We start from the raw sequence: 22,014 nt of genomic DNA on the forward strand, positions 1-22,014 counted from the left end.
TAGTGTGAATTTAAACAAGAGATGCATGCAGTACTCTTACAAAATAATCATGATAAACCAAACTTTTCATAGGTTTATTTTTTCATAAATTAGGCCTATTCTAAGCTATAAACGACACTTTCTGCATATCCTTTCTGTAAAATTGAGAGATCAGGAAAGAAGAATTTTATATGTTATAAAAATATATAAACTTATACAATTATCTAATGTACACTGTACAATTACTTTAACAAGATTTTTTTTTGCAATTATGTAAAGCAATTAAATATGCTTATTAGAACCACAAGAAAGAAATATTTGGGCCTCACTCAAGAAAAATATTGAATTCAAAAGTAAAAGATAAACAGATAAAAACGTAGCTGGAAAACCATCATGGCTTAGTGCTTTTCTCAATCTGCATAACACTGATTAATTGGCTTACTCCCTCTAATTAAACTGGACAGACTACTTCAGCATGTCTTTCACCACACACAAGGTTCGATTCTTTCCAGTCACCCAAGGTAAATTATGCACAACTAAATATGCCTTGAAATTTAGCCACAAAGAGATAATAGAATTAACAAGCAGTGTTTTTTGTCAAGATGTCTATAGACTCATTCTCTTCTTCTTAATTGCTCAGACAACTAGAGTAAAGACACATCATTAATGCATCCCTACACACGCCGAATAAAGGACGTATAAAAGAAGGAACAATAATGTAATGTCCACAAACTCCAGAAATATCTCTTAATATTACTCAGATAATATTATCAGTCAACTACCCATCATTCCATGCCTTCCATTGCCATAACAACATTATCTCCATGTATCAAAATGGAGGAAAAATTTACTGGTCACGATTCTGCCAAAGACCAGAATGAGCAGAAATGAGAAGAAAAGAGTTCAAAGTGGAAATTTACTAAGAAATATAAATAAATATTCTACAATACCATGACAAGTGCTTCACATCTGCATTTACCAGTGGCTGCCGGTCAGGGCCAGTAAGGCCTTCTCTGCTGGCCTAAACACTATCAGAAGCACTTATATATATATAATATTTGTTCCATGAAATTATATTAATTTATTCCCAACTGTCTATTCTCTTCATTTCATAGCGTTTCTCTTGGCTGCACTGCTTCCAGTATGTGTATGTAGATGTTAAATTTTTTTTGTCCAATCAGATTTCAAACTCTTTGTGCTGCCACGTCAATCTAATCTGCCTGTGGCCTTCACATTAATTAGTGCTGGCCATTGTACCCTAGTCTATATTAGCAATGGGTCTGTTTCTTTAACCAATCAAATTTCAAATTCGGCTTAGCATCTTTCCGTCATCTGATTGGTTAGTCATAGGGAAACTGTTATAGCCAAGTTTGACTAGAACACGTCTATAGCTTTTTGCACACATTAATACATCTGAGTTAAACAGCCCACAATGGCTGACGGAGAAAGAGAAAGTGATTTGGTCCCAGATAATCTTAAATATCCATTTTCAAGAAAAGCATTTTGAGAAGAGGTTGGCCAACGCCGAAGCTAGTTAGCTTGTCTCAGCCCGGGAAAGGGTTTGTGTGCCACTTCCAGACCAGTGCCTATGACGGTACCACTGACTTACAGTCTCTGAGGAGCATCTCTGGTAAGTAGGTTGTATTTTATTAAAACATTTTTTGTTTTATTATGTTTTTAGACTTATTAGAAATTAGAAATATTGATTCTGAACTGCTCCAGATGAGGTGGAACAGTTTCTTGCTGTAGTAAAAATGGTATTCACCTTTCATGTGCGAAATGCCAGTAATGCCACGCGTTGTTATATTGCGTTTTTGTATAGTATTGATGGTTTCTATAATTGCGACGTGATAGTGGTGGTATTAAGAGGTTAAATAAGTCGGGTAAGTCCGTACTAAAGGCCCAGGTTCTAAATGCATGGCCTGAGACCGGCATTCTCCCTACAAATTTGCAGATATCCTTTCTGGTTCTACTCCAACCATATTTTCCTCTCTCTACCAAGGTGTGCCTGTATTAAAGGGTACAGTGGGTATATCTGTGAAGGTACTGCCCCAATGACAGGCATTTGTACCCCTCAAGGTAAAATCATTTGCACATGTTGTGGCAGTGTAGGGTGTACACTCAAAGCTTCTGTGCATGCTTAGTTTCACTATTTTATGTTCACAAATAGTTTTTGTTTGCTCAATTGCTTACTAACACAATTTTGTGTTAGGATTGGCATCCTCATGCTCACAATTAATTATACTTCTCCAAGTGAAAATATCTTGACCTAAGCTCAAACTCCCAGTACAGTCACCACTCAAAACAATCAGAGCTACTGGTTGTACTCGGTCATACACAAGCACAAGCTATAAAAAGAAGACATTCAAGACATTCAAAGACTTTGCAAAATATAGACTTTCTGTGAGTTCTGTGATGCTACCAAAATCTTTAGATTACTCTGTTTTGGCCTGTTCCCAGTATGCATTTGCATCTGTCATGTAAGGACTACACAGCCAGATGTAAATGAGAGTGTCACTTTAATCAGAAACGCTTTATCTCTCCTCTCCTTTCAAGAAATGGTTCATAAATTAAAAATATTTTTTTTTTAATTCAGACATTTAGGGTTAAAACCTGAGAGAAGTAGAACTCATCAACCCTGGGCAGAAATGCATCATTTTGTGAAGCAATCCAAGGAAATGGCAAAATAAAATTACAACATGTATTAATTGTTAAATGACTACCAGTCCCTAATAAATAACTTTACCAACCCCAAAAATAATGATCAAATTGTGTTAATATGTTTTCTATACCAATTTTTCCACATGATTAGGTAAAAATGCTATTACTGTATTTTCCGGACTATAAGCCGCTACTTTTTTCCCACGCTTTGAACCCCACGGCTTAAACAATGAAGCGCCTAATTTATGGATTTTTCCTGGGTTTCTCCCAATTTCACAAGCTTCAATCCAAAAAACTGATCCCCATAACATTCGACCGATAAAATTGCCGAACGGGTTCAGGTGAACCAATGAAATTCTTTATTTTAAATCGTGCTCCCACTGAATCGGGCCGCACCACATCATAAATATGTATGAGGTTCCTCTGATGTTTGACCTGCCACTCACTCGGACTGTCTACAGGAAATGCTAATCATTCGTCATGCTGAAAACAACCCGGCATGAAAAAACGCACTTCACCTGTGTTCTGAGCTGCACGGCATCGGGAGAAAAGCTTCACCGATGGTGATTTTTAAACGCATGACGATGCCAAAAGATAAACTCCCGAGGGAAATTGTTGTGAAAGAAAGGAGGAAGACAGTGAACTATGACTTTCTTGGTAGGCTACTGTTTAGATACAAGCTGTGTAACAGGCACTGTCTTTCGTTAAAGCCTGTGTAAAGTTCATTAGTTTCAGTGTAGGGACCTGCGGCTTATAGACAGGTGCGGCGTATTTATGTTCAAAATAAAAATCTTTGTAAAATTCAGTGGGTGCGGCTTATATTTGGGTGCGCTTAATAGTCCGGAAATTACGGTAAGTAAAATTTTGTTCTTATAAAAAGCAAATAGTTTCTCCAATTTTTTTATCTTTTTATTGCAATGTAATGTTTCTTTAAATAGAATAATTTTGCAATAATTCTAGTGGTAACTGCATTTTGAATTATATAAGCTATATCTTTAATAGATACTTTGAATTCCCCAATGTGACTGTGAGTTCTTACTGTCTAGGCTGCCAGAGGAAAGCTGTGTAGTGCCTCTGTGATCATTTAACCAGATTTATGGTTAATGAAGTCTTGTGATTCCTGTTCTGGCTGGCTGAAAGAACAGTAAAATATTAATTTAGTCATCAAGGTAATTTCCAAGAATTATCCAAATGCTTGATGCACTATAATGAGAATACAGTTTGTGCTTTTTGAAGAAAGTGCTATAATTATATACAGTATCTCACCAAAACTGAGTACACCCCTCACATTTTAGCAACCATTTTAGTATATCTTCTTAAAGGGGCCAATAATACAGAAATGAAACACATATTCTATGATATACTTTTGGAGTAGTCAATGTGCAGCTTTTATAGCAGTATAGATTTACTGTCCTCTAAGTCAGTAGGAGCAAGACAGAGTACATGTGTGTAAATAAAAGGGAGGGCAGTGGAGTGGTGCGGTTGCAGGAAGAAGAGGTGGAGAAGGTGGAGGAGTTCAAGTACCTGGGGTCAACAGGGGAAAAGTAATAGAGAGTGTGTTAGAGAAGTGAAGAAAAGTTTGCAAGAAAAGAGGGTGGACTGGGTGGAGAAGAGTGGCAGGAGATACTAGGGTATCTGCAAGAGTGAAAGGGACAGTTTATAGGACATGGGTTAAATCGGAAGGAGAATGCTGAGGATGGAGCCACCAGGAAGAAGGAAAAGAGGAAGGCCAATGAGGTCATTTATGAATGTGGTGAGGGAAGACATGCAGGTAGTTGGGTCGAAAGAGCCAGATGTAAAGGACAGGGGGGTATGGAGACGGATGATCTGCTGTGGCGACCCATAATGGGAGAAGCCAAATAAAGAAGAAGATTTACTGTCAGCTAAAAATAAGCGAACATACAGCCATTATTGTCAAAATAGCTGGCAACAAAAGTGAGTACACTTTAAGTGATAAGAGCTGTACTGTAAATCTTTAAAGCCACATGTCCTAATTATCAAGTTAATGTTTTTGTCTATTTGACAGGACCATACAAATTTGTGTATCTTGTATTACAGTGGTTAAAATTTTGTGCTGTGAGTACAATTCTCTCATACTGACCTCTAAATGTTCAACATGGCACCTCATGCAAAGAATTCTCTGAGGCTTTGAGAATTATAATTGTTGCTCTCCACAACGATAGCCTAGGCTATAAGATGGTAACACCCTGAAACTGAGCTACAGTACAGTGGCCAGGGTCATACAAAGGTTTTCCCAGACAGGGTCCACTCAGAACAGGCTTCGCCAGGGTCCATCAAAGAAGTTGAGTCTTCGTGCTGTGCATCAGGAGTGCTACCAGCATTCCTTTAGAGGTTGCAGAAGTGGAAGATCCACTTGTTAGTGCACCAAATACTGCACACTGCAACAAGTCAGTTTGCATGGCTGGTTTGCATCCCAGAATGAAGCCTCTTCTGAAGCTGGCTCAAAAGAAAGCCGACAAACAGTTTGCTGAAGACAACCTGTCCAAGAGTATGAATCACTGGAACCATGTCCTGTGTCTGAGAAGACTAAGACAAACTTTTTTGGCTCAGATGGTGTCCAGCATGTGTGGCGATGCCCTGGTGAGGAGTACCAAGAAAAATGTGTCTTGCCTACAGTCAATGGTGATAGTATAGTGATCTGGGGCTGCATGAGTGCTGCTGGTACTGTGGAGCTTCGGTCCATTGAGGGAAACATGGATTTCAACATGTACAGTGACATTCTAAAGCAAACTGCAGTTTTCCAACATGATAATGACCCCAAACACACCGCCAAGATGACAACTGCCTTTCTGAGGAAGCTGAAGGTAAAGGAGATGGAGTGGCCAATAGGTCTCCAGACCTGAACCCTATTAAGCACCTGTGGGGCGTCCTTAGGCGGAAGGTGCAGAAACACCATGTCTCTTACATACAGCAGCTCCATGATGTAATTATGGAGGAGTGGAAGAGGATCCTAGCAACAAACTGTGCAGTTCTGGTGAATGGGGGTTAAGGCAGTGCTAGATAACAATGATGGTCACACAAAATATTCACACTTGCTTTCACATGTTCGCTTAGGGTGTACTTACTTTTGTTGACAGTTATTTTGACTATAATAGCAGTATGTTGAATTATTTTTAGAAGACTATAAATCTGTACTGCTATACAAGCTGTACATTGATTACTCTAAAATATATCCAAATTACATTTCTATAGTATTGTCCCTTGTGAAGGTATACTAAAATGGTTGCTGAAATGTGAGGGGTGTACTCAATTTTGTGAGATGCTGTACCTTAAGTGTATCATATATGTTACATAATATAATATAATTCAAAGAAGTTTTTCTTTTCACAAGTTTTATATATATAAATATAATATTTTTATTGTAAAATATGATGTTTTGTTTCTGCATCATTATAAATGGGCTTTTACATTGATGCAAGAAAATAACATCAATTTAACATGGGAAACACAGGACAATAACCGATGGACTTTTGTTAAGGGTTTAAATACAATGTCCTCTATTAGAAACATTGATAATAACCAGAAGCACATTTATTTCCTAGTATTGCTGCACTTAACTCACTGACTAATTTCACATCTATTATTATAATCATTAATGTAGCTTGTACCATTTAATTTAATCAAGGTTTCTGGGCAACCAAATTATAAAACTTTTAAGAAATAATGAAAGTATGATTTGTTCACCCCTGTATGAAGAAGAACTTTGTATAACGAAACAGTGGATTTAAAAATGTAACTACTGCCCTTACCAGTATAGTACAAGATTACTTCTCTCCCTCTCTCTCTCTCTCTCCTTCTCTCTTTCTTTCTTACTCAAGCGCTTGTAAATTAAAACAACGTAGAGAAACTTCATAGGTTTTTCCAGTGCAAAGCCTTATAACATCAGCCATCGTTTTTGAAGACACCCTGAAACTGAAAAAACACATCAAGAAAAATTCACACATGCACAGAGTTTAACAAGAGAATAAAGAATATATAACAAGTTCAAGATAATTAAATCAAGTTAATGTTAATTAAATCAACAATTTTATAAGTACATCTGACCAAATACTCAAATGCACTTTACAAATGAATGTAAAGCGCTTACATATAAATCCTAAATCCTATTTGTTATGTAGCTTTATATTGATTTATGTAGCTCCAGGGTTCTGGAGGAGCATTGTCTCATTTCACTGTGTACTGTGTCAGCTATGTATGGTTAAAATGACAATAAAAAGCTTCTTGAGTCTAGACTATAATGTAAAATGTATCTCCACAAGGATTATAAGACGAAAGATTTTTGACACAAACATTATTTAAGGTACACATAATGCATGGCATACTATATCACTTTTTACAACAGAGATACATGAATGCAACTTTTAATAATTTTTTTTTTTTCGAAAAAATGTTTATTAGACTTGAACAATCCTATACTGTAAGCCTGTACGATTTCAAGTAATTTCTAACATTAAACACTGTCTTTTATGGAACAAATGTAAATATAGAGATTTCTGTTATCTGTCAGTCTGCTTTATTAATAATAATATACTGAACAAACATTGCATTCTGGGATTTTATTTTAGATGTTTCTATGTCTAGCAACTACAGCTTAAATTCTCTGTTATAAGGAGAACAGAGGTTTGTGCCTATGCTGCCATCAAACTTGATTTTTTTGAAACTTTATTAAACAAAAAAAAGAAAACATTCATGTTCAATTAAAATGTAATGCATGAGAAAATGTGTAATTTTTTAAATTTTTTAGAAAATGTAAGCTTCTTTATTGCTTTTCTCTGATAGATAAATGTATCTAGGTTATGTATGTAACCCTAGTTCCCTAGAGGGAGGGAGAAGCTGCGTCACAACGCTTTGGGAATGTGGCCACGTTGTCCATGTTCAAAAATGATGTGTGCAATCAGTAAAAATTGCACATGGAGTGAAGCCGGCACCAGCTTCTTTGAAGAAGAAGGAAGCGCTAAATGAATGCTGGCAGTGTGGCATAGAGACGCTGCATCTCATTCCCTTATACGTCACCTAGAGACGTTCCCTTTTAGGAACTCGGGCTGCGTCGCAATGCTTTGGGAACGAGAGCCCAATACTGCAACACTGACCAGTCCCTGACTAGTGTGAATGAACACAGCTAGATTGAAGGACAGAGGTTTCAGGAGTGGCACAAAGCTTGAGGTTATAAGACCAAGCCTTAGAGGATGCCACACTCTGGGTCGAGTGCGCTCCGACCCCAAATGCCATAGGGAGACCAGAGGACTCGTAGGGTCTGCTTATGAGCAGGGAGATAAATAATTGTTACAAATTCCTCCAGGGACTTGTCCTGTGGACATAGCAGTCCAGTGCTTGGACCAGGCACAGCCAGTTCAGCTTCTCTTGGTCTGGGGTCTAAAATGGAGGAGGATTGCATGCCTAGAGCCTAACAGGTTGTGGGATGACCAAGGGCACCTGGGGGATGTAACCCGCTCTAGGTTGCTGGAAGGCACTGGCCATGCCTGGACTAAACTTTAGAAAGTAGGGGGCCACAAAGAGGGCCCGTAAATTCTCTGTAAAAACTCTCCTCAGAGAGCAGATAGCCAGCAAGAATGCAGTCTTAACTGACAAGTGCCTCCATGAAGCCTCAGCCAAAGGCTCGAAGGGAAGCTCAGATAGAGCCCTCAGCACAAAGGCTAGGTCCCACCCAGGCACTCTAGGTCGCACTGGGGGCCTCAGCTGCCGAGTGCCACGGAGAAAATGTGTCAGGAGCGGGTCTCTGCCCAATAAATGCCCTGCCACAGGGGTGTGATACGCTGAAACGACGGAGGCGTAGACTTTAAAGGTGGACAAACCCAACTCTTTTGCAAACTGTTCCTGTTCCTGAACAAGCCGGGAAGTGGACTGGGTCAAATTGGTGCTGAGTGCAGCACACAGTGAACAGATGCCATTTTAAGGCATACAACCTACTTGTAGAGGGATCTCTGGACTGAAGAATGGTTTCCACCACCTCAGTGGAGATACCGGAACCTTGGAGCTGTGCCCCCTCTAGGGCCACAGCCTCCATAGCATGGAGTCTTGAGATAGGAACCCGGGATCTTTCCAAACATCTAAGGCACATAGGCATCGCTACATGACCTTGATCTTAAGGAGGGTCTTATGTACAGGAGGCCAAGTGGAATGACATTAGATGCTGCTGCCATGAGCCCGTGCAGTCTCTGGAACTGCTTGACAGTGAGTGACTGCCCTTCCTGATGGCCATTAGGATAGATAAAATGCGGGCAGGAGAAAGCTGCATGTGCATAGTCGTCGCATCCCATTTGGTGCAGAGATAGGTGGTGCTCTGTCATTGATAAAGCACACTCTTCCCTGCATTCCCGGCAGTCTCAATGAACAGGACCCATTGAGACTCATCTGGCAGAGCTTCAGTCTCTCGAGACTGGCCTCCAGTATGCCTAGAGCCAGGGCAGTGACCTGACGCAGCTCTAGTGGCAAGACCTCCTGTTCTGCAATGACACCGGGCGGAAACCAATGAGAGATCTCACAGGAGCTGGCCGTGCCCTGAAACACATTTCGTAGCAGGGTTAAAGATCTGGGTCCCTAAGAGGAAGGAATGCGGTGCATCCTGTCATGACCTCTTTTGTTTGAAGATGACAGTCCTCAGATCTGTCACCTCACAGAGCTTCAGACCAGAGCGCTTACAGGGGGAGCGTGCATTGCGACGCTCTGTCTCAGCACTTTCTGGTGGGAGGTGCTGGGTTGAGGTTGGGGCTGCGCCCCTGCCGCTCTCATGGGGCTGTTTAGCAGGTGCAGCAGCACGGCTTTGTCAAAGATGTCTCTCTTGATGTTAGGGTGGCCATGGACTGGCCAATGGCCTTAGCGCTCTTTTTAGTGGCTCCCTCGAGAACCAACTAAGCATTCTCCGTTCCCAAACAAGCCACACAAAGGCTGCAGGTAGGTTGAAAGGTGTGCTTAGATTTTTTCGATGCCTTCATTTTTATTTATTTTTTTGACAGACAGAAAAACAACAAAAAATTTCACACAGAGCGCTTCATAAACAAACAAAAGCTAATGCCGGCTTTACTCCATGTCGTTTTATAGCTTCTTGGTTGTAAAGTCACGCCGCCGTTGACAGCCTGCCTCCAATTTTGACTGATTTCACACATTATTTCGGAGCATGGACAACGCGGCCGCATTCCCAAAGCGTTGTGATGCAGCTCGAGTTACTGAAAGGGAATGACACTGCACAGAAATTTTGTTTAGGTCCAAATAAAACTTTGTGGCTTTGTAAGGCCAAATGTACTGTGAAGCATGAGAAGAGAGGTAAATTATTATTCACCAAAGTTTTGATAGGTTAAGTCAGCCATTATGGATTTTCTTTCAAATTCGCATTTCTACCTTGTTTTCTATGTAAAGTTTGACCTTAGGAACAATATACCATAATATGTCCAGTGCAAACAATTCACTCTCAAAAGTTTGTAACATTGTACCTAGTAACTCTGATATTTTATCTTATACAGCTAAAACTTACCATTTACAATTTTAGTTTCCAGGTTTTTTAAAAATATATATTTTTGTAAAACATCTTAATTCTTAATTCAGTTATATTATCTCTTCACAGTTGTAAGAATGTTAAAAGTAAATCATATTGTTAACTATTATCCTTTAATGGCATTTTAAATGCTTTTTTAAATAAACATTATCGATGATGAAGCTGATTTCACTTTACATGTGAAAAAGATGCAAGTTTCCATTCTTTTCCATTTCTTACTTGTTCATCTATCTAAATACCTACTGTTCTAAGTATTAAAATTATATATTTTTTTAGTTATTTATTGACAAGTATGTACAGCATGGTAAGAAGTAATCACACCATACCGCTGTAAAAATACAATATATTCCTGCTGTTTAATTACAGTACTGTACAATACTGTGCAATTACATATTACAATGTATATAGTAATAGAGTACTATATTGTAAATGTTGATTATGGTAGTAGTCCTGTAAGAACACAGTACCCAGCTGCCAGTATATTCCCATGAATGAACACTAAAATGATTTATTGTAAAATAAACATGGTGCCATAAAGCCACTCTTGTATGCATATACAACAGATCTCATTACGTGTTCATCTTTCATTTCCTTCTTGTATTTTAAGTCACTTACCTTAAATTGCACTGCCTCACCAGAGAGACGTGAACTTTTTTCCAAACCCAGAAATAGCTGTTCATGGAAAAGAACATAAAAAGAAGGAATTAAAACTGGTGGGAAGAAGATGAGTAAAACAAACTCATACAAAGACTGAAGCTCAAAGGCTTAATAATAAAAGCACATATGGTAACACTTTAGAACACTAAATGGCATAGGAAACTAACCATTGACTAAGCAGAAAGGAATAAATAGTTATGGCTCTTAAATACTAATCATTGATATGGTCATTATTAAATCAGTGATTAACTACATTGCCCACAACAACATTACATTTTATAATATTTAAAAACAGGACTGTTAAATTAATTCAGGTTTGAAATAGCTTCCACATTTGAAAACACTTATTTTACTCCTTGAACCAACTTAGTTTAAGAAAGGAAAGTTCAGGAAGACATTTACATGTACATTTACAAAAATATGAAGTAGCCCTGTTAAACTGTTCATTTGTAAAGTTTTGACTTTCACTTAAGTGCCTGGTCTCATTTATGGCCGAATATAACGAACTCCCAAAGCCATGCTCTAAAATCTAGTGGAAAGCCTTCCTAGAAGAGTGAAAGTTAACAGAAAAGAGGGGACTAATGGACTGTTCCAAAAGTACTTATGATATATGTATTCTGATTCTTGTTCAAATACACAAATAACTTTAAATGACCTTTACCTTCTCCAAGTTTGCCAGCCTGTTCTGCAGCACCTCCAGGCAAGATCTTTGAGAACACGCTTTCTCCTTCCATACCAGGCTGAGTAGCGGCAGCAGCACTACCTATTCCACCAGGTCTTGAAACTGGCTTGGAGCCTACAGAAAGCAAAAAGGAAATATAGTAATACCACAAATATTACAGAATACTATACAAAATAATGTTTTTAATAATTTGATGGGCTACAAGACCATCAGATTGTTGCCTTAGCTGTATGTTTTTAGTCATTGTCATTTGAGTAAAGAGACCTTGGTTTGGTACCAATTATTTTCTTGGTGACTGTGGTCTCAGCTCCCTTGAGATCATTAACAAGCTCCTCCTATTTAATTCTGGGCTGATCCCTTACCTTTCTCGGAATCATCCTTACCCCATAAGGTCAGATTTTGTGTGGAGCTCCAGAGCGAGGGCGATTGACATCTTGTATTTCTTCCATTTTTGAATTATTACACCAACAGAGGTCTCTTTCTTACCAAGCTTCTTGCTGATGGTCTTGTAGCCGATTCCAGCCTTGTGCAGGTCTACAATCTTGTCCCTGACATCCCTTGACAGCTCTTTGGTCTTGCCCATGGTGGTGGAGAGGTTTAAATTAAAGAGGTTGATTCTGTGATAGGTCTCTTATACACGTAAAAAAAACTTTCTTTCAGCTTCTCCTATCAGGGTTTGCCACAGCAGATCATCCACATGTTTGATTTGGCACATGTTTTTACGATGGACGCCCTTCCTAACGCAACCCTCCCCATTTATCCGGGCTTGGGACCGGCACCAAGAGTGGCTGGGGTTGGTTCCCTGACCGGGGATCGAACCCGGGCCGCAGCGGTGAGCGCACCGCATCCTAACCACTAGACCACCAGGGGACCACATAATGGGTTGATATTTATTGTTCTTTCTTAAAGGGACAGGACTGATTTGGATGTGTTGAAGTCAGAATTCTTGCAGGTTGGTTGGGTTAAAATACTTATTTTACTCGATCAAATACAAAATAATTTATATACAATATAAATTTATTATATTTTTCTGGATTTTTTTTATATTCTTTCCCTTTCTGTTCAAATAAACCTACCATACAAACTAAGACTGTTAAATTTTATTTTAGGGGATCAGCAGGAGATTATTAGTTAAATAATTATTTCCCTCACTGTATATTTGCAGTCTTCTTCCCTACCACATAAAGTCTATTTCTAAATGTAAGAAAAATCCTGATTTTATAATAAAGGTGTCAATTTGTCACATGTCCTTCTGAAACACAAATTTTCATGCAACAGGTATTATATTAAAACTAAGGCTTATGACTGAAGAATATACAGTAAATGCCAATGTTTAATAAATATGCATGAATCATTGTATATTTCTGGGTATTTGTGGGTGTGGGATATACATATTCCCAATAATTATCCTAAAAGTTAATCAAGTAAAATTATCTCCATTTTATTAAAACCAACTAGTACCACAATTTTAAATAAAACAGAGTCAGAGTTTGGGACAAATAATTGGAATCTTATTGTGCTATTCTGCTAGTACTGAGTCACACTGGAAAATACATACAAATGTTTGTGTGTGTGAGTGTGTGAGTGTGTGTGTGTGTGTGTGTGTGTGTGTGTGTGTGTGTGTGTGTGTGTGTGTGTTTGTGTTTGTGTGTACATGTGTGTGTTTTATGTCCATACACTTACCTATCCCCAAGATTGGGGGCTGGGCTGCTTTGGCAGGTTGTGGGGTGGCTGCTTTTGCTCCAATTGCAGTAACAGGAGCTGCGACAGGTTCTGGCTTGGTCTATAAGAGGCCATATAAATGTCATTGTCATTTAAAGAAACCAACTCATAACTTTACAACACTTAATTCTATTTAATGTTTCCAGTGATGTATTACTGTATTGTATGGGTTTCATGCATGCAGAAAGCGAGCCAAAGCAAATGTATCACCAAAAGTACTAGCAGAAAAGAAAAAGTTAGCAAAGGTCAAATTAAAATGTTATATAAACAAATAAAACAACATTTGTGATTTAATGAAGAAAATAAAATGAATTTTAATGAGTTAGAGAGAAACTGTATTCAACTGTAAGTTGAAGTCATGGGCAATAGGGCAAAAAAAGTCACCACACTGTTTCAATAGTCAGTTTCCCTATTTGTTCTTCTTTGTGCATTTAGCTGAAAAAAAAAAATTACCTGCCTAATTTTGTAGAGGTCATCTTTGTTTTAACAAAACATCTCTGACACATAGAGATAAAGAAATTTTCCAAGACAAGGTGTACTGTGTTCCCTTTCAGGAACTCAAACTGCGTCAACAATGCTTTGAAAATGATTCTGCATTGTCCACGCTCTGAATCACGTGTGTAATCACCAGCGGGGTGACGTCACGACCAGGAAGCTATAAAAAAACACATGGAGTGAAGCCAGTGGTAGCTTCTGTTTTGGGGGCTACGCTCTGTAAGCCTGTTTGCTACGAGAAGTTATTGTAGGTTGTAACCAGTGCCGTAGCTAAGCTGGATATAGAGTGGCCGGCCAATGAGCAGGGGTTGCCCCTCCAGCAACCTTGATGAGCCCTTTTTGCAACCTGCATCACAATCTCACGGTCTGCCCATCATTCTGGACCTACATATTGAGGTGTCCAGGTCCTGGGGTAAGTAATTTTCGGCCTGTGTCTTTAGTCCTAGGGGTTCCCTATACTCGAACATTGTTGGGTGTGGTTACAGGTCAGTGCCCTGGGCTGGAGAGATGCTGGCCTGCTATCTCTTCCCTGGTGTCTGGCCTGGGAAGCCCTGCCAGACATGTCTCGTGGGTCCTGCATACTGTAGACAAAAGCTACATAATGTAGACATTCTCCTGAGAAAGGAAGCCATCAATCAGACAGGGAGTCTAGGTTCTACAGCCCGTATTTTATAGTTCCCATAAAGAACGGAGGGTTGCGTCCTATATTAGATCTACATCCGCTGAACCACTTGCTATCGAGACTAAGGTTTAAGATGCTGACCCTGAATCAAGTTGTGTCTCAAATCAGATCCGAGGACTGTGAAGATATATCTGTAGGTTGCAAACTTCCATGTATCCATCCTTCCATTCCACAGGAAGTTCCTGAGGTTCGCTTTCAGTGCCAAAGTTTAACAATATCGGGTCCTTCTGTTTGGTATTGCCCTCTCACCCTGCACCTTCAAGAAAAGTGTGGATGTGGCCCTAGTCCCTAAACTATATGAACAATTGTTTGATTTTGGCTCAATCAGAGCATTTAGCGGGCCAGCATCGAGATGTCGTTCTTGCTCACATAAAGGAATTTGGTTTACTGAAGGCAAAAAATTAGTGTGCCTTTTCCACTACAGAGAACCACTTACTTAGCGATTGTGTGGGATTCGACCCTTATGCATGCGGAGTTGTCTCCTGCCTGCATTGCGTCCATCCTTATGGCCGTCAGGAGGGTAAAAGAAGGCCAGTCAATCAATGTCAAGCAGTTGCAGAGACTGCTGGGGCTAATGGCAGCAGCGCCCAACATGGTTCCACTTGGCTTCCTGCACATGAGACTCATTCAAAGGTGGTTCAGGACCCAAAGGTTCTCTCGGAGGGGCTATCCACTCTGTACAATCAAGGTTATTCTGCGAGCCCTACGTGCCTTAGATGTGTGGAAAGATCCTGAGTTCCTGGCTCAGGGCCCCATGCTGGGAGTTTCTGGTCATTACGTAATGCTAACAACGGATGCTTCCCTCATGGGTTGAGGAGAGGTCTTCAGGGAGGGCCCCATCTGCTGTGGCACATCAATTGCCAAAGATGCTGGCCGTGCATTCAGCTCTGAAGCACTTCCCTCTGGACCTAAGAGGCCATCCTCTGTTGGTCTGTTCGGACAACACTACTGTGGTCTCCTATATTCAGTTAAATTTAAAACATTTTTATTTTTGTATAGTGCTTTTAACAATGAACATTGTCTCAAAGCAGCTTTACACAGATAATGTGGTAATAAAAAAAATAATGTTCTTTATAAGTAAGTTTGTCCCTGATGAGCAAGCCAGTGGCAACTGTGGCAAAGAAAAAACTCCCTGAGATGTCAAAGGAAGAAACCTTGAGAGGAACCAGACTCAAGAGGGAACCCATCATCGTCTGAATTTAATTGAATTGAATTCATGGCATGGGGCGATCTGCACCAATTGGATCCAGTTAACTGCCCAGTTGGCCCAGTGCTTGAATTCTTTCAGTAACAGTTTGCCAAAGGGTTGGCTGCTTCCACCTTAAACCACTTAGTACAAAACCGTTGCTGACATGTTTTCCCCATGGTACCCAGAGTCTGAGGCCCCTGGCCTCTCCAAGACATTTGCAATGCTGTGGGTTGGTCCACCCCACTGACCTTTGTCAGGTTTTATAACCTAGACCTCAGTGCTACTCCTGGTCCCTCTGTCTTTCGACCTAGCTGTGCTCTTCCACACTAAGCAGGGACTGGGCAGTCTGGTGGTATTGGACACTCGTTCTCAAAGCATTGTTGCAGCTTGTGTTCCTGAAGGGCAACCTCTCCAGGTCACGTATGTAGTCATGCTTCCCCAAGGGAATAAGACACTGCGTCTCTAGGCCACACTGCCGGGATACCAGCAGCGCTTCCAGCGCTAGCTTCTGAAAAGGGAAGAAAGCACTGCAGGCATGCCATTCTGAGCATGGACAGCACAGAAGCGTTTCCAAAGCATAGATGATGCAGTGTCTCATTCCCTATAGGGGAACCATGGTTACATGCATAACCTGGAGACGGTGTCTGTCACTAGATCTTATAATCCCCGAAAGTTGTGTGCTGGGCCTGCATGGATTTGCCAACTTGTGCCATCTCTTTGCATTGTATAACCTATAAATTTATTTATTAATTTATTTATTGGATGTTTGATTGATCGATTTATTGATTGGTTGATTAAAGGAACTTGTTTTTCACAAGCTACCAAGGAACATATGCTGAGTTGTTTTTACTTAAGTAAAATCTGCCCACCATTGGGGTGAACTATATAGGACATAAGTAATTTTATTCATTTGAATAGGCAGCCCAGAATATTCAATCAGTTCAGAGTATTCTGACTTTGAACACAAGGAACGTATATAGCATAAATACAGTATTAATAATGTAACATTTGGACTTAGGTTACAACTACTGTATGAGCACTGTAAAATTAATTTCCATAGGGTAAGATGAAGGATAACATGATAAAAAAAAACATCAACTATAATAACTCGTAAGACTCTTATGTAGTGGTTATAGTGAAAATGGTTTAATGGAGTCACAGATGGCAGAGGAAGCATCTGCTAAAAAAGAAAAAAGAAAAAAGAAATAAAGGAAATCTACAGTATTCAATTGCACCTGCCTTGGACCACCCATGCTAGATACATTTGAAAATGACTTGTCTTGTATTACATATTTTGTCAGCCTAAGTGTGCCAATAAAATTTGACAAGCATGTCTGTCAAAAACTCCCATTCCTGGACAGCTCTTTGTGGTGCATTTATAATGTAAATTAGCTTATTACTTAAATGAAGGCCTCATTGGCTGACACATATCCATGATTACATATGTGGAACAATACCATTCACATTACCAACATTTACAGGCTGCCATCATGGTCAATTGTGATTATTATGTTATTTAATATCATAAATGTTATATTACTATTTTTATATAATGTATATACAGTATGTTTTTTTATGTATTCAGTGTTTGAGTTATTAAGGAGGGATGCTTTAGGGATTTACAAGCACGCCAACAAGATAAACTAAGATTTATGATAAGCTATTGTTTAGCATTAAATTTTACTGTACAGAACAGTCATAATGTGATAAATATTAATGTACACATTTTATTTCACTTTTAATACAAGTGGATCTTGCCATATGTAACACTGGCCATCAAAGTGACTATACACCGGTTATTAAGTGCATATAACAGTTCTATACATTGTCCTTTGCGAAACACTGACTGCAACATTAGTGAAACACCTTTGTGTAAAGTTTGACAGCCAAAAACATATACTCAAAATCAGTGCCTATCTTCACTAATTTTGATGTAGATTAATGATAATCAGGTTTTCATTTTATGAAGTGTTTGTATAGGATTTGAGACTATTTAAAATTGAATAGATCATATTTAAATAAAACTACTCACTGTAGCAGGTGCTGGTTGCACTCCTGCAGCAGGTGCCCTTGTTGCGGGACTTGTCTGGCCAGGTTTAGCTTGGTGCTGCTGGACTTGTGTTTGCTGTGATGGCACAGGGCCTGCTGCAGCTGTCTGCTGTCCAGGCCTAGTTGCTGATATCTGTGTCTGTTGTTGTAACTGTGTTCGCTGGCTCTGCTGTGCCTCAGAAATTTGCTGGGGCCCAGGCTGCCTGCTTGAGTTTGACGATCCACTTGCAGTCCTTTGTGCTGAACCAGTTGAACTCACTTGTCTAGAAGATGATACGTGGCCTTGGAGGTCTTGTTGCTTCCTGCTGGAAGTGCCTTGGAGGTGGGAAGACTGTTTCCCAGTTCGTGAGCCATGGTGGTGCCCAGAAGGGTCACGGGAATAATCAGAGGAGTGGTAGCCCTGAGAGCGAGAGTCTCCTCTCTTTGCTGAAGAAGAAGACATAGAACGGGAGTCATGTCGTGAGGATGGGTCTTTTGAAGAGCGAGATGATCTAGTAGAACGAGGCTCGTCAGAGTGGCGGGAGGAAGGGTGTCTACCAGAACTTCCACTGCTATGGTGTCGGTGCTCTCGAGAAGATGTGTGACGGGAGTGACCATAATCATCCTGTGGCCAAAGGTCTTCCTCTGGAGGTTCATCGTAATCATGGTATGTGTGTTTGACATGGCCACGCCTCCCAGAAGAGGAATGGCTGCTGCTATAGTGGCGGGAACCACGGACATCTCGCGGCTTCTCAAACCAGTCAGTCTCCTCCTGGCCAAGATGGTAGGCTTGGAAAAATCAAAAGTACATCTCAATCAATATTTAATTGACAAAAAAGCATGCATGCCAAGACCATGCAAAAAAAAAAAAAATCTAAATCAAAAAGAGAACAGAAAAGAAAACTTCAGCTTAATAAACATGCAAAGCAAAAAAATTAACAACATAAATAAAAATAACTCTTTAGACAAAAACACTTAACACAGTGGTTCTTAACCTTGTTGGAGGTACTGACCCCCACCAGTTTCATATGCGCATCCACCGAACCCTTCTTAATTGGAAAAATAAAATATGATTTTTTTCAAATTTAAAACATAGGTATATATTTTACAGGTGCACAAAATGAACCGTGCATCAACATCACTGTGTTGCGCAACTTGGCATTGCAAATCATGCAGTTAGGATGCTGACTCCCATCACGTTCCGTTATACATGTGAATCCATATTGTACATATTTGTCCGACCACTTTAATTTTTTGCTCGACATAGTTAGTATGAAGGGATTGAAATATTAAGAAAGAAATCACACGACGTACCATCACGACAGTCACAAGTCGACTACTGAGCGCACCAAATTCCCTGCAGCACAGATAGGCCAAGCGATGTTGCGTGATCACCTGCAGCCAATGATGGCCAAGCAGGGCGTGTCATCACGAATCATTTGAGTCGGGTGTGTGTCTTGACCTCCGCCGAACCCCTGAGACTGACTTACCGAACCACTGGTGTTCGATCGAACCCAGGTTAAGAACCACTGACTTAACAATTTGCAGACTTTTTGGCTACTCATGCACAAAATGCACCATAGGTAGGCATGCATCAAAATGAGACAAAAGCTTATGCAAACTTGACAGGCAGACAGAGAAAAGCTGGTTGCCTGAAGGCACGACACAGACATGCACTGGGCTTTCACTCCTTTATATCTGATATTTCACTTTGTCTGGTTGGGTGGGGGATGTTTAAAGTAGACAGTGTCTTTGGCATTCAGCAGCCAATTACCTTCACTATCAGACACAGCGCAATACATATCGTCTATAATGTACATATCATCGGGTTTGTAGACATGGGTCCGTGGCATGTCTCGAATATGGTCTTGAACATCAGGAAGAGAGTGGCTTGAGCCACATGAGTAAGATGGATCGTAGCAGGCCTGCCTACTGCCCATGAATTTCCCCATAGGACTTAGTGGGCTCTCCTCTTCAGAGTACTGAGAGCGCAATGCGGGACGACCACTTCGGCCATAGTTGCTTGTGTATGACCGATCTTTGTAGTCCCGTTCATAGGATCTGCTTCGGTAGCCTGTCTCCCGAGAAATCTTATCCATGCCATAACCAGCTGAGCGGGACCTGCCATAGCCATAGAAATGTTCATCATCATAGTTGCCCCGATGTGGGTCATACGTGGTTTGTCGCAGCCCATAGATTTCATCTTGGAGTTTTCGTGAATGAGAACCTGTACCATAGCCACTTGTAGCAGAGGTGCTCATGGTGTATAAGGCCAGATCAGCCTCCACATCATGAGCTTCCTCAATTGGAGAGAACTTGGAGATCTTCTGCTCTAAGCCTTGCTTACGATGCTTGCTTCTCTTGGTAGACATGACAACTGGAGCCAGGGTCTTTGAGGAGTGCCTCTGGGCTGCTCTTGTGGTTGTTGCATGCTTGTAGTCATCATAGTAATATGTGGATCCCCCACCCATGCTACTGCTGCCCACTACCCGGCCATGCGTATCTCGCCCTCGCGCTTGGTAGCTGCCAGTGCTCTTACCCCTGCCATGGTGATGGTCGTACATCTCTGCATCACGCTCGTCCTCTGGTCTGTTGTAGGAGCTCCCCCCTCGTGTGTGGAGTCCATCACCCCCATGACGCCCATAGCCCTCACTGCGGTGTGGGTCTGAAGTGGTGCCCATGCCCTCTTTGGTTAGCTCATTAATATCATCAATCATTACATAATTGCGAGGGGCATTCTGCTCCAGGCTGGAAGAACTGTATTGGCCATCACCTGTATAAGTAGATGGACTGTCCACTGAGTGCATATGATCAGAAAGTGTTTGCACAGTCTGTCCATATGTGTTGGCAACACTGGTGGTATACTGTCCATAGGAACTGCCTGTGGTTGTTGTGTGTCCATAGGTATTGGGTGTGGTTGTAGTGTACTGACCATAACTATTTGCGGAGGTGGTTGTATATGGCCCATATGAATTTGTGGTAGTTGAGTATCCACCATATGTACTTGAACCTGCGGTGGAGTATGGCCCATAGGTACTTGCCACGGCTGTGCTGTAATGACCGTAAGTTGGAACCAAACCAGATTGGCTATATGTTGAATCTTGGGCAGTGGTTGTTACTACAACAGAAGGATTGCTTATTACCTCATAATTAGTGGGTATCTTGTGTTCAAGGTCAGCCAGTGAGGTTTGCTGTGGCCTCTGATGGACAGTTAATATATCTGCCAGTGGCTGGTATGTACTTGCCTGACTGACCGGGTAAGGTGGGGCCTGGCTCGGGTATGGTGTGGTGTGGGTTGGGTAAGGAGTTTGACCCACAGGTGGTTGAGAAGGTGGCTGGAATCCAGTTTGAGGTAGCATTGTATGATCTGTTGGATAAGGTGGTTGGCTAAGTGGAAAGCTCTGGGAGGGGAAAGTCCCTTGAGCATGAAAAGGTAGGGTAGGATGATGAGGCATGGTCTGTAGGGGTGTGGGCTGGGGTAGAGCCTGTGCCTGAGAGACTGTAGGATATGGAGGCTGGCTGAATCCAGTGCTTTGGAATGTAGAAGCATGTAGATTGGATGCTGTTGATTGGCTTTGAGGGTACTGATATGACACAAAGGATGATGCGGGGGGAAACTGTGCAGCACTGTTTAGCTCACTGGCAAATTGGCTGTGTGGTGCTGTGCTTGGTCTGGTCAGAAGCCCATTACTCTCAGATGTGGCTGCAGCTGCCAACCGAAGGTTGTTTAGTTCAGAATCTGACATGTAGTCTCGTGTGTCACCCATACAACGCAGGTATGCTATGTCTCTTCTTTCCCTTTCTTTCACAAGAGTCTCCTTCCTTTGTGTAATGCCCATCTCTAGGTATCGGAGTTTGGCATCAATTTCTTTCTCTTCTTCCTCCAACTCAGCCTGTTGTTTTCTTAGTTTGGTGGATTCTTGCTCAACAGCCTTTAGTTCATGAGTCAGGTCCTTCAGAAGGCTGGCCTTGGCTGCTAGTCCTGGACGAGAACCCATCTTCAGAGAGGGCAGAGAGGGCACATACATCTGGGGCAGGGCATGGGTGACCATTGATAGCTGAGTCTCCTCAGGTGGGGGGCTTGGCAAAGTTCGCTTAACCTTTCTCAGGAGGGAGCTCTGCTGGAGTGCCATCAACTGCAAGGACAGAGATAGATAAAGGGGCCAGGAAGAGGGGATGGGTAAAAAGCATGCTCAAATCACAGTACAGTATTAGATATTCTGTTGAAATAACAAGACTAAAAATATTATTTAGTGTCAAGAACTCATAGTGTTGAAATAAATTTGTTCCTTGCCCTTTTCTATCAACAAAATAATCAAAAGTGTTTCCCAATCTTGGGTCTAAACACTACAATGTAAAAATAGTGTTTGTTTATAATCTATTGCTAA

At 40.9% G+C, this 22,014-nt stretch overlaps 1 protein-coding gene across 4 annotated transcripts in view; it reads right to left on the reverse strand.

Moving 5' to 3' along the window:
- Positions 1 to 22,014, reverse strand: part of bsna (bassoon presynaptic cytomatrix protein a) — a 107,935-nt gene that overhangs the window by 4,604 nt on the left and 81,317 nt on the right. The window contains exons 6-12 of one of the 4 annotated variants that reach the window (XR_006928240.1): positions 20,166 to 21,762; positions 17,631 to 18,415; positions 13,194 to 13,293; positions 11,490 to 11,624; positions 10,787 to 10,843; positions 6,411 to 6,573; positions 3,680 to 3,773 (exon numbers count right to left, since the gene is read on the reverse strand). Coding sequence is in view for 1 of the 4 variants with exons in the window: in XM_046870386.1 (XP_046726342.1) it covers positions 10,803 to 10,843; positions 11,490 to 11,624; positions 13,194 to 13,293; positions 17,631 to 18,415; positions 19,401 to 21,762 (3,423 nt within the window). In the remaining 3 variants the exon portion in view is untranslated. Of the gene's footprint in view, positions 1 to 3,679; positions 3,774 to 6,410; positions 6,574 to 10,786; positions 10,844 to 11,489; positions 11,625 to 13,193; positions 13,294 to 17,630; positions 18,416 to 19,400; positions 21,763 to 22,014 lie in introns of all 4 variants that reach the window. The other 3 variants (XR_006928238.1, XR_006928239.1, XM_046870386.1) reach the window with 3 other exon arrangements.

The sequence above is a fragment of the Silurus meridionalis genome, chromosome 17, assembly GCF_014805685.1.
Source record: "Silurus meridionalis isolate SWU-2019-XX chromosome 17, ASM1480568v1, whole genome shotgun sequence".
Lineage (NCBI taxonomy): Eukaryota > Metazoa > Chordata > Actinopteri > Siluriformes > Siluridae > Silurus > Silurus meridionalis.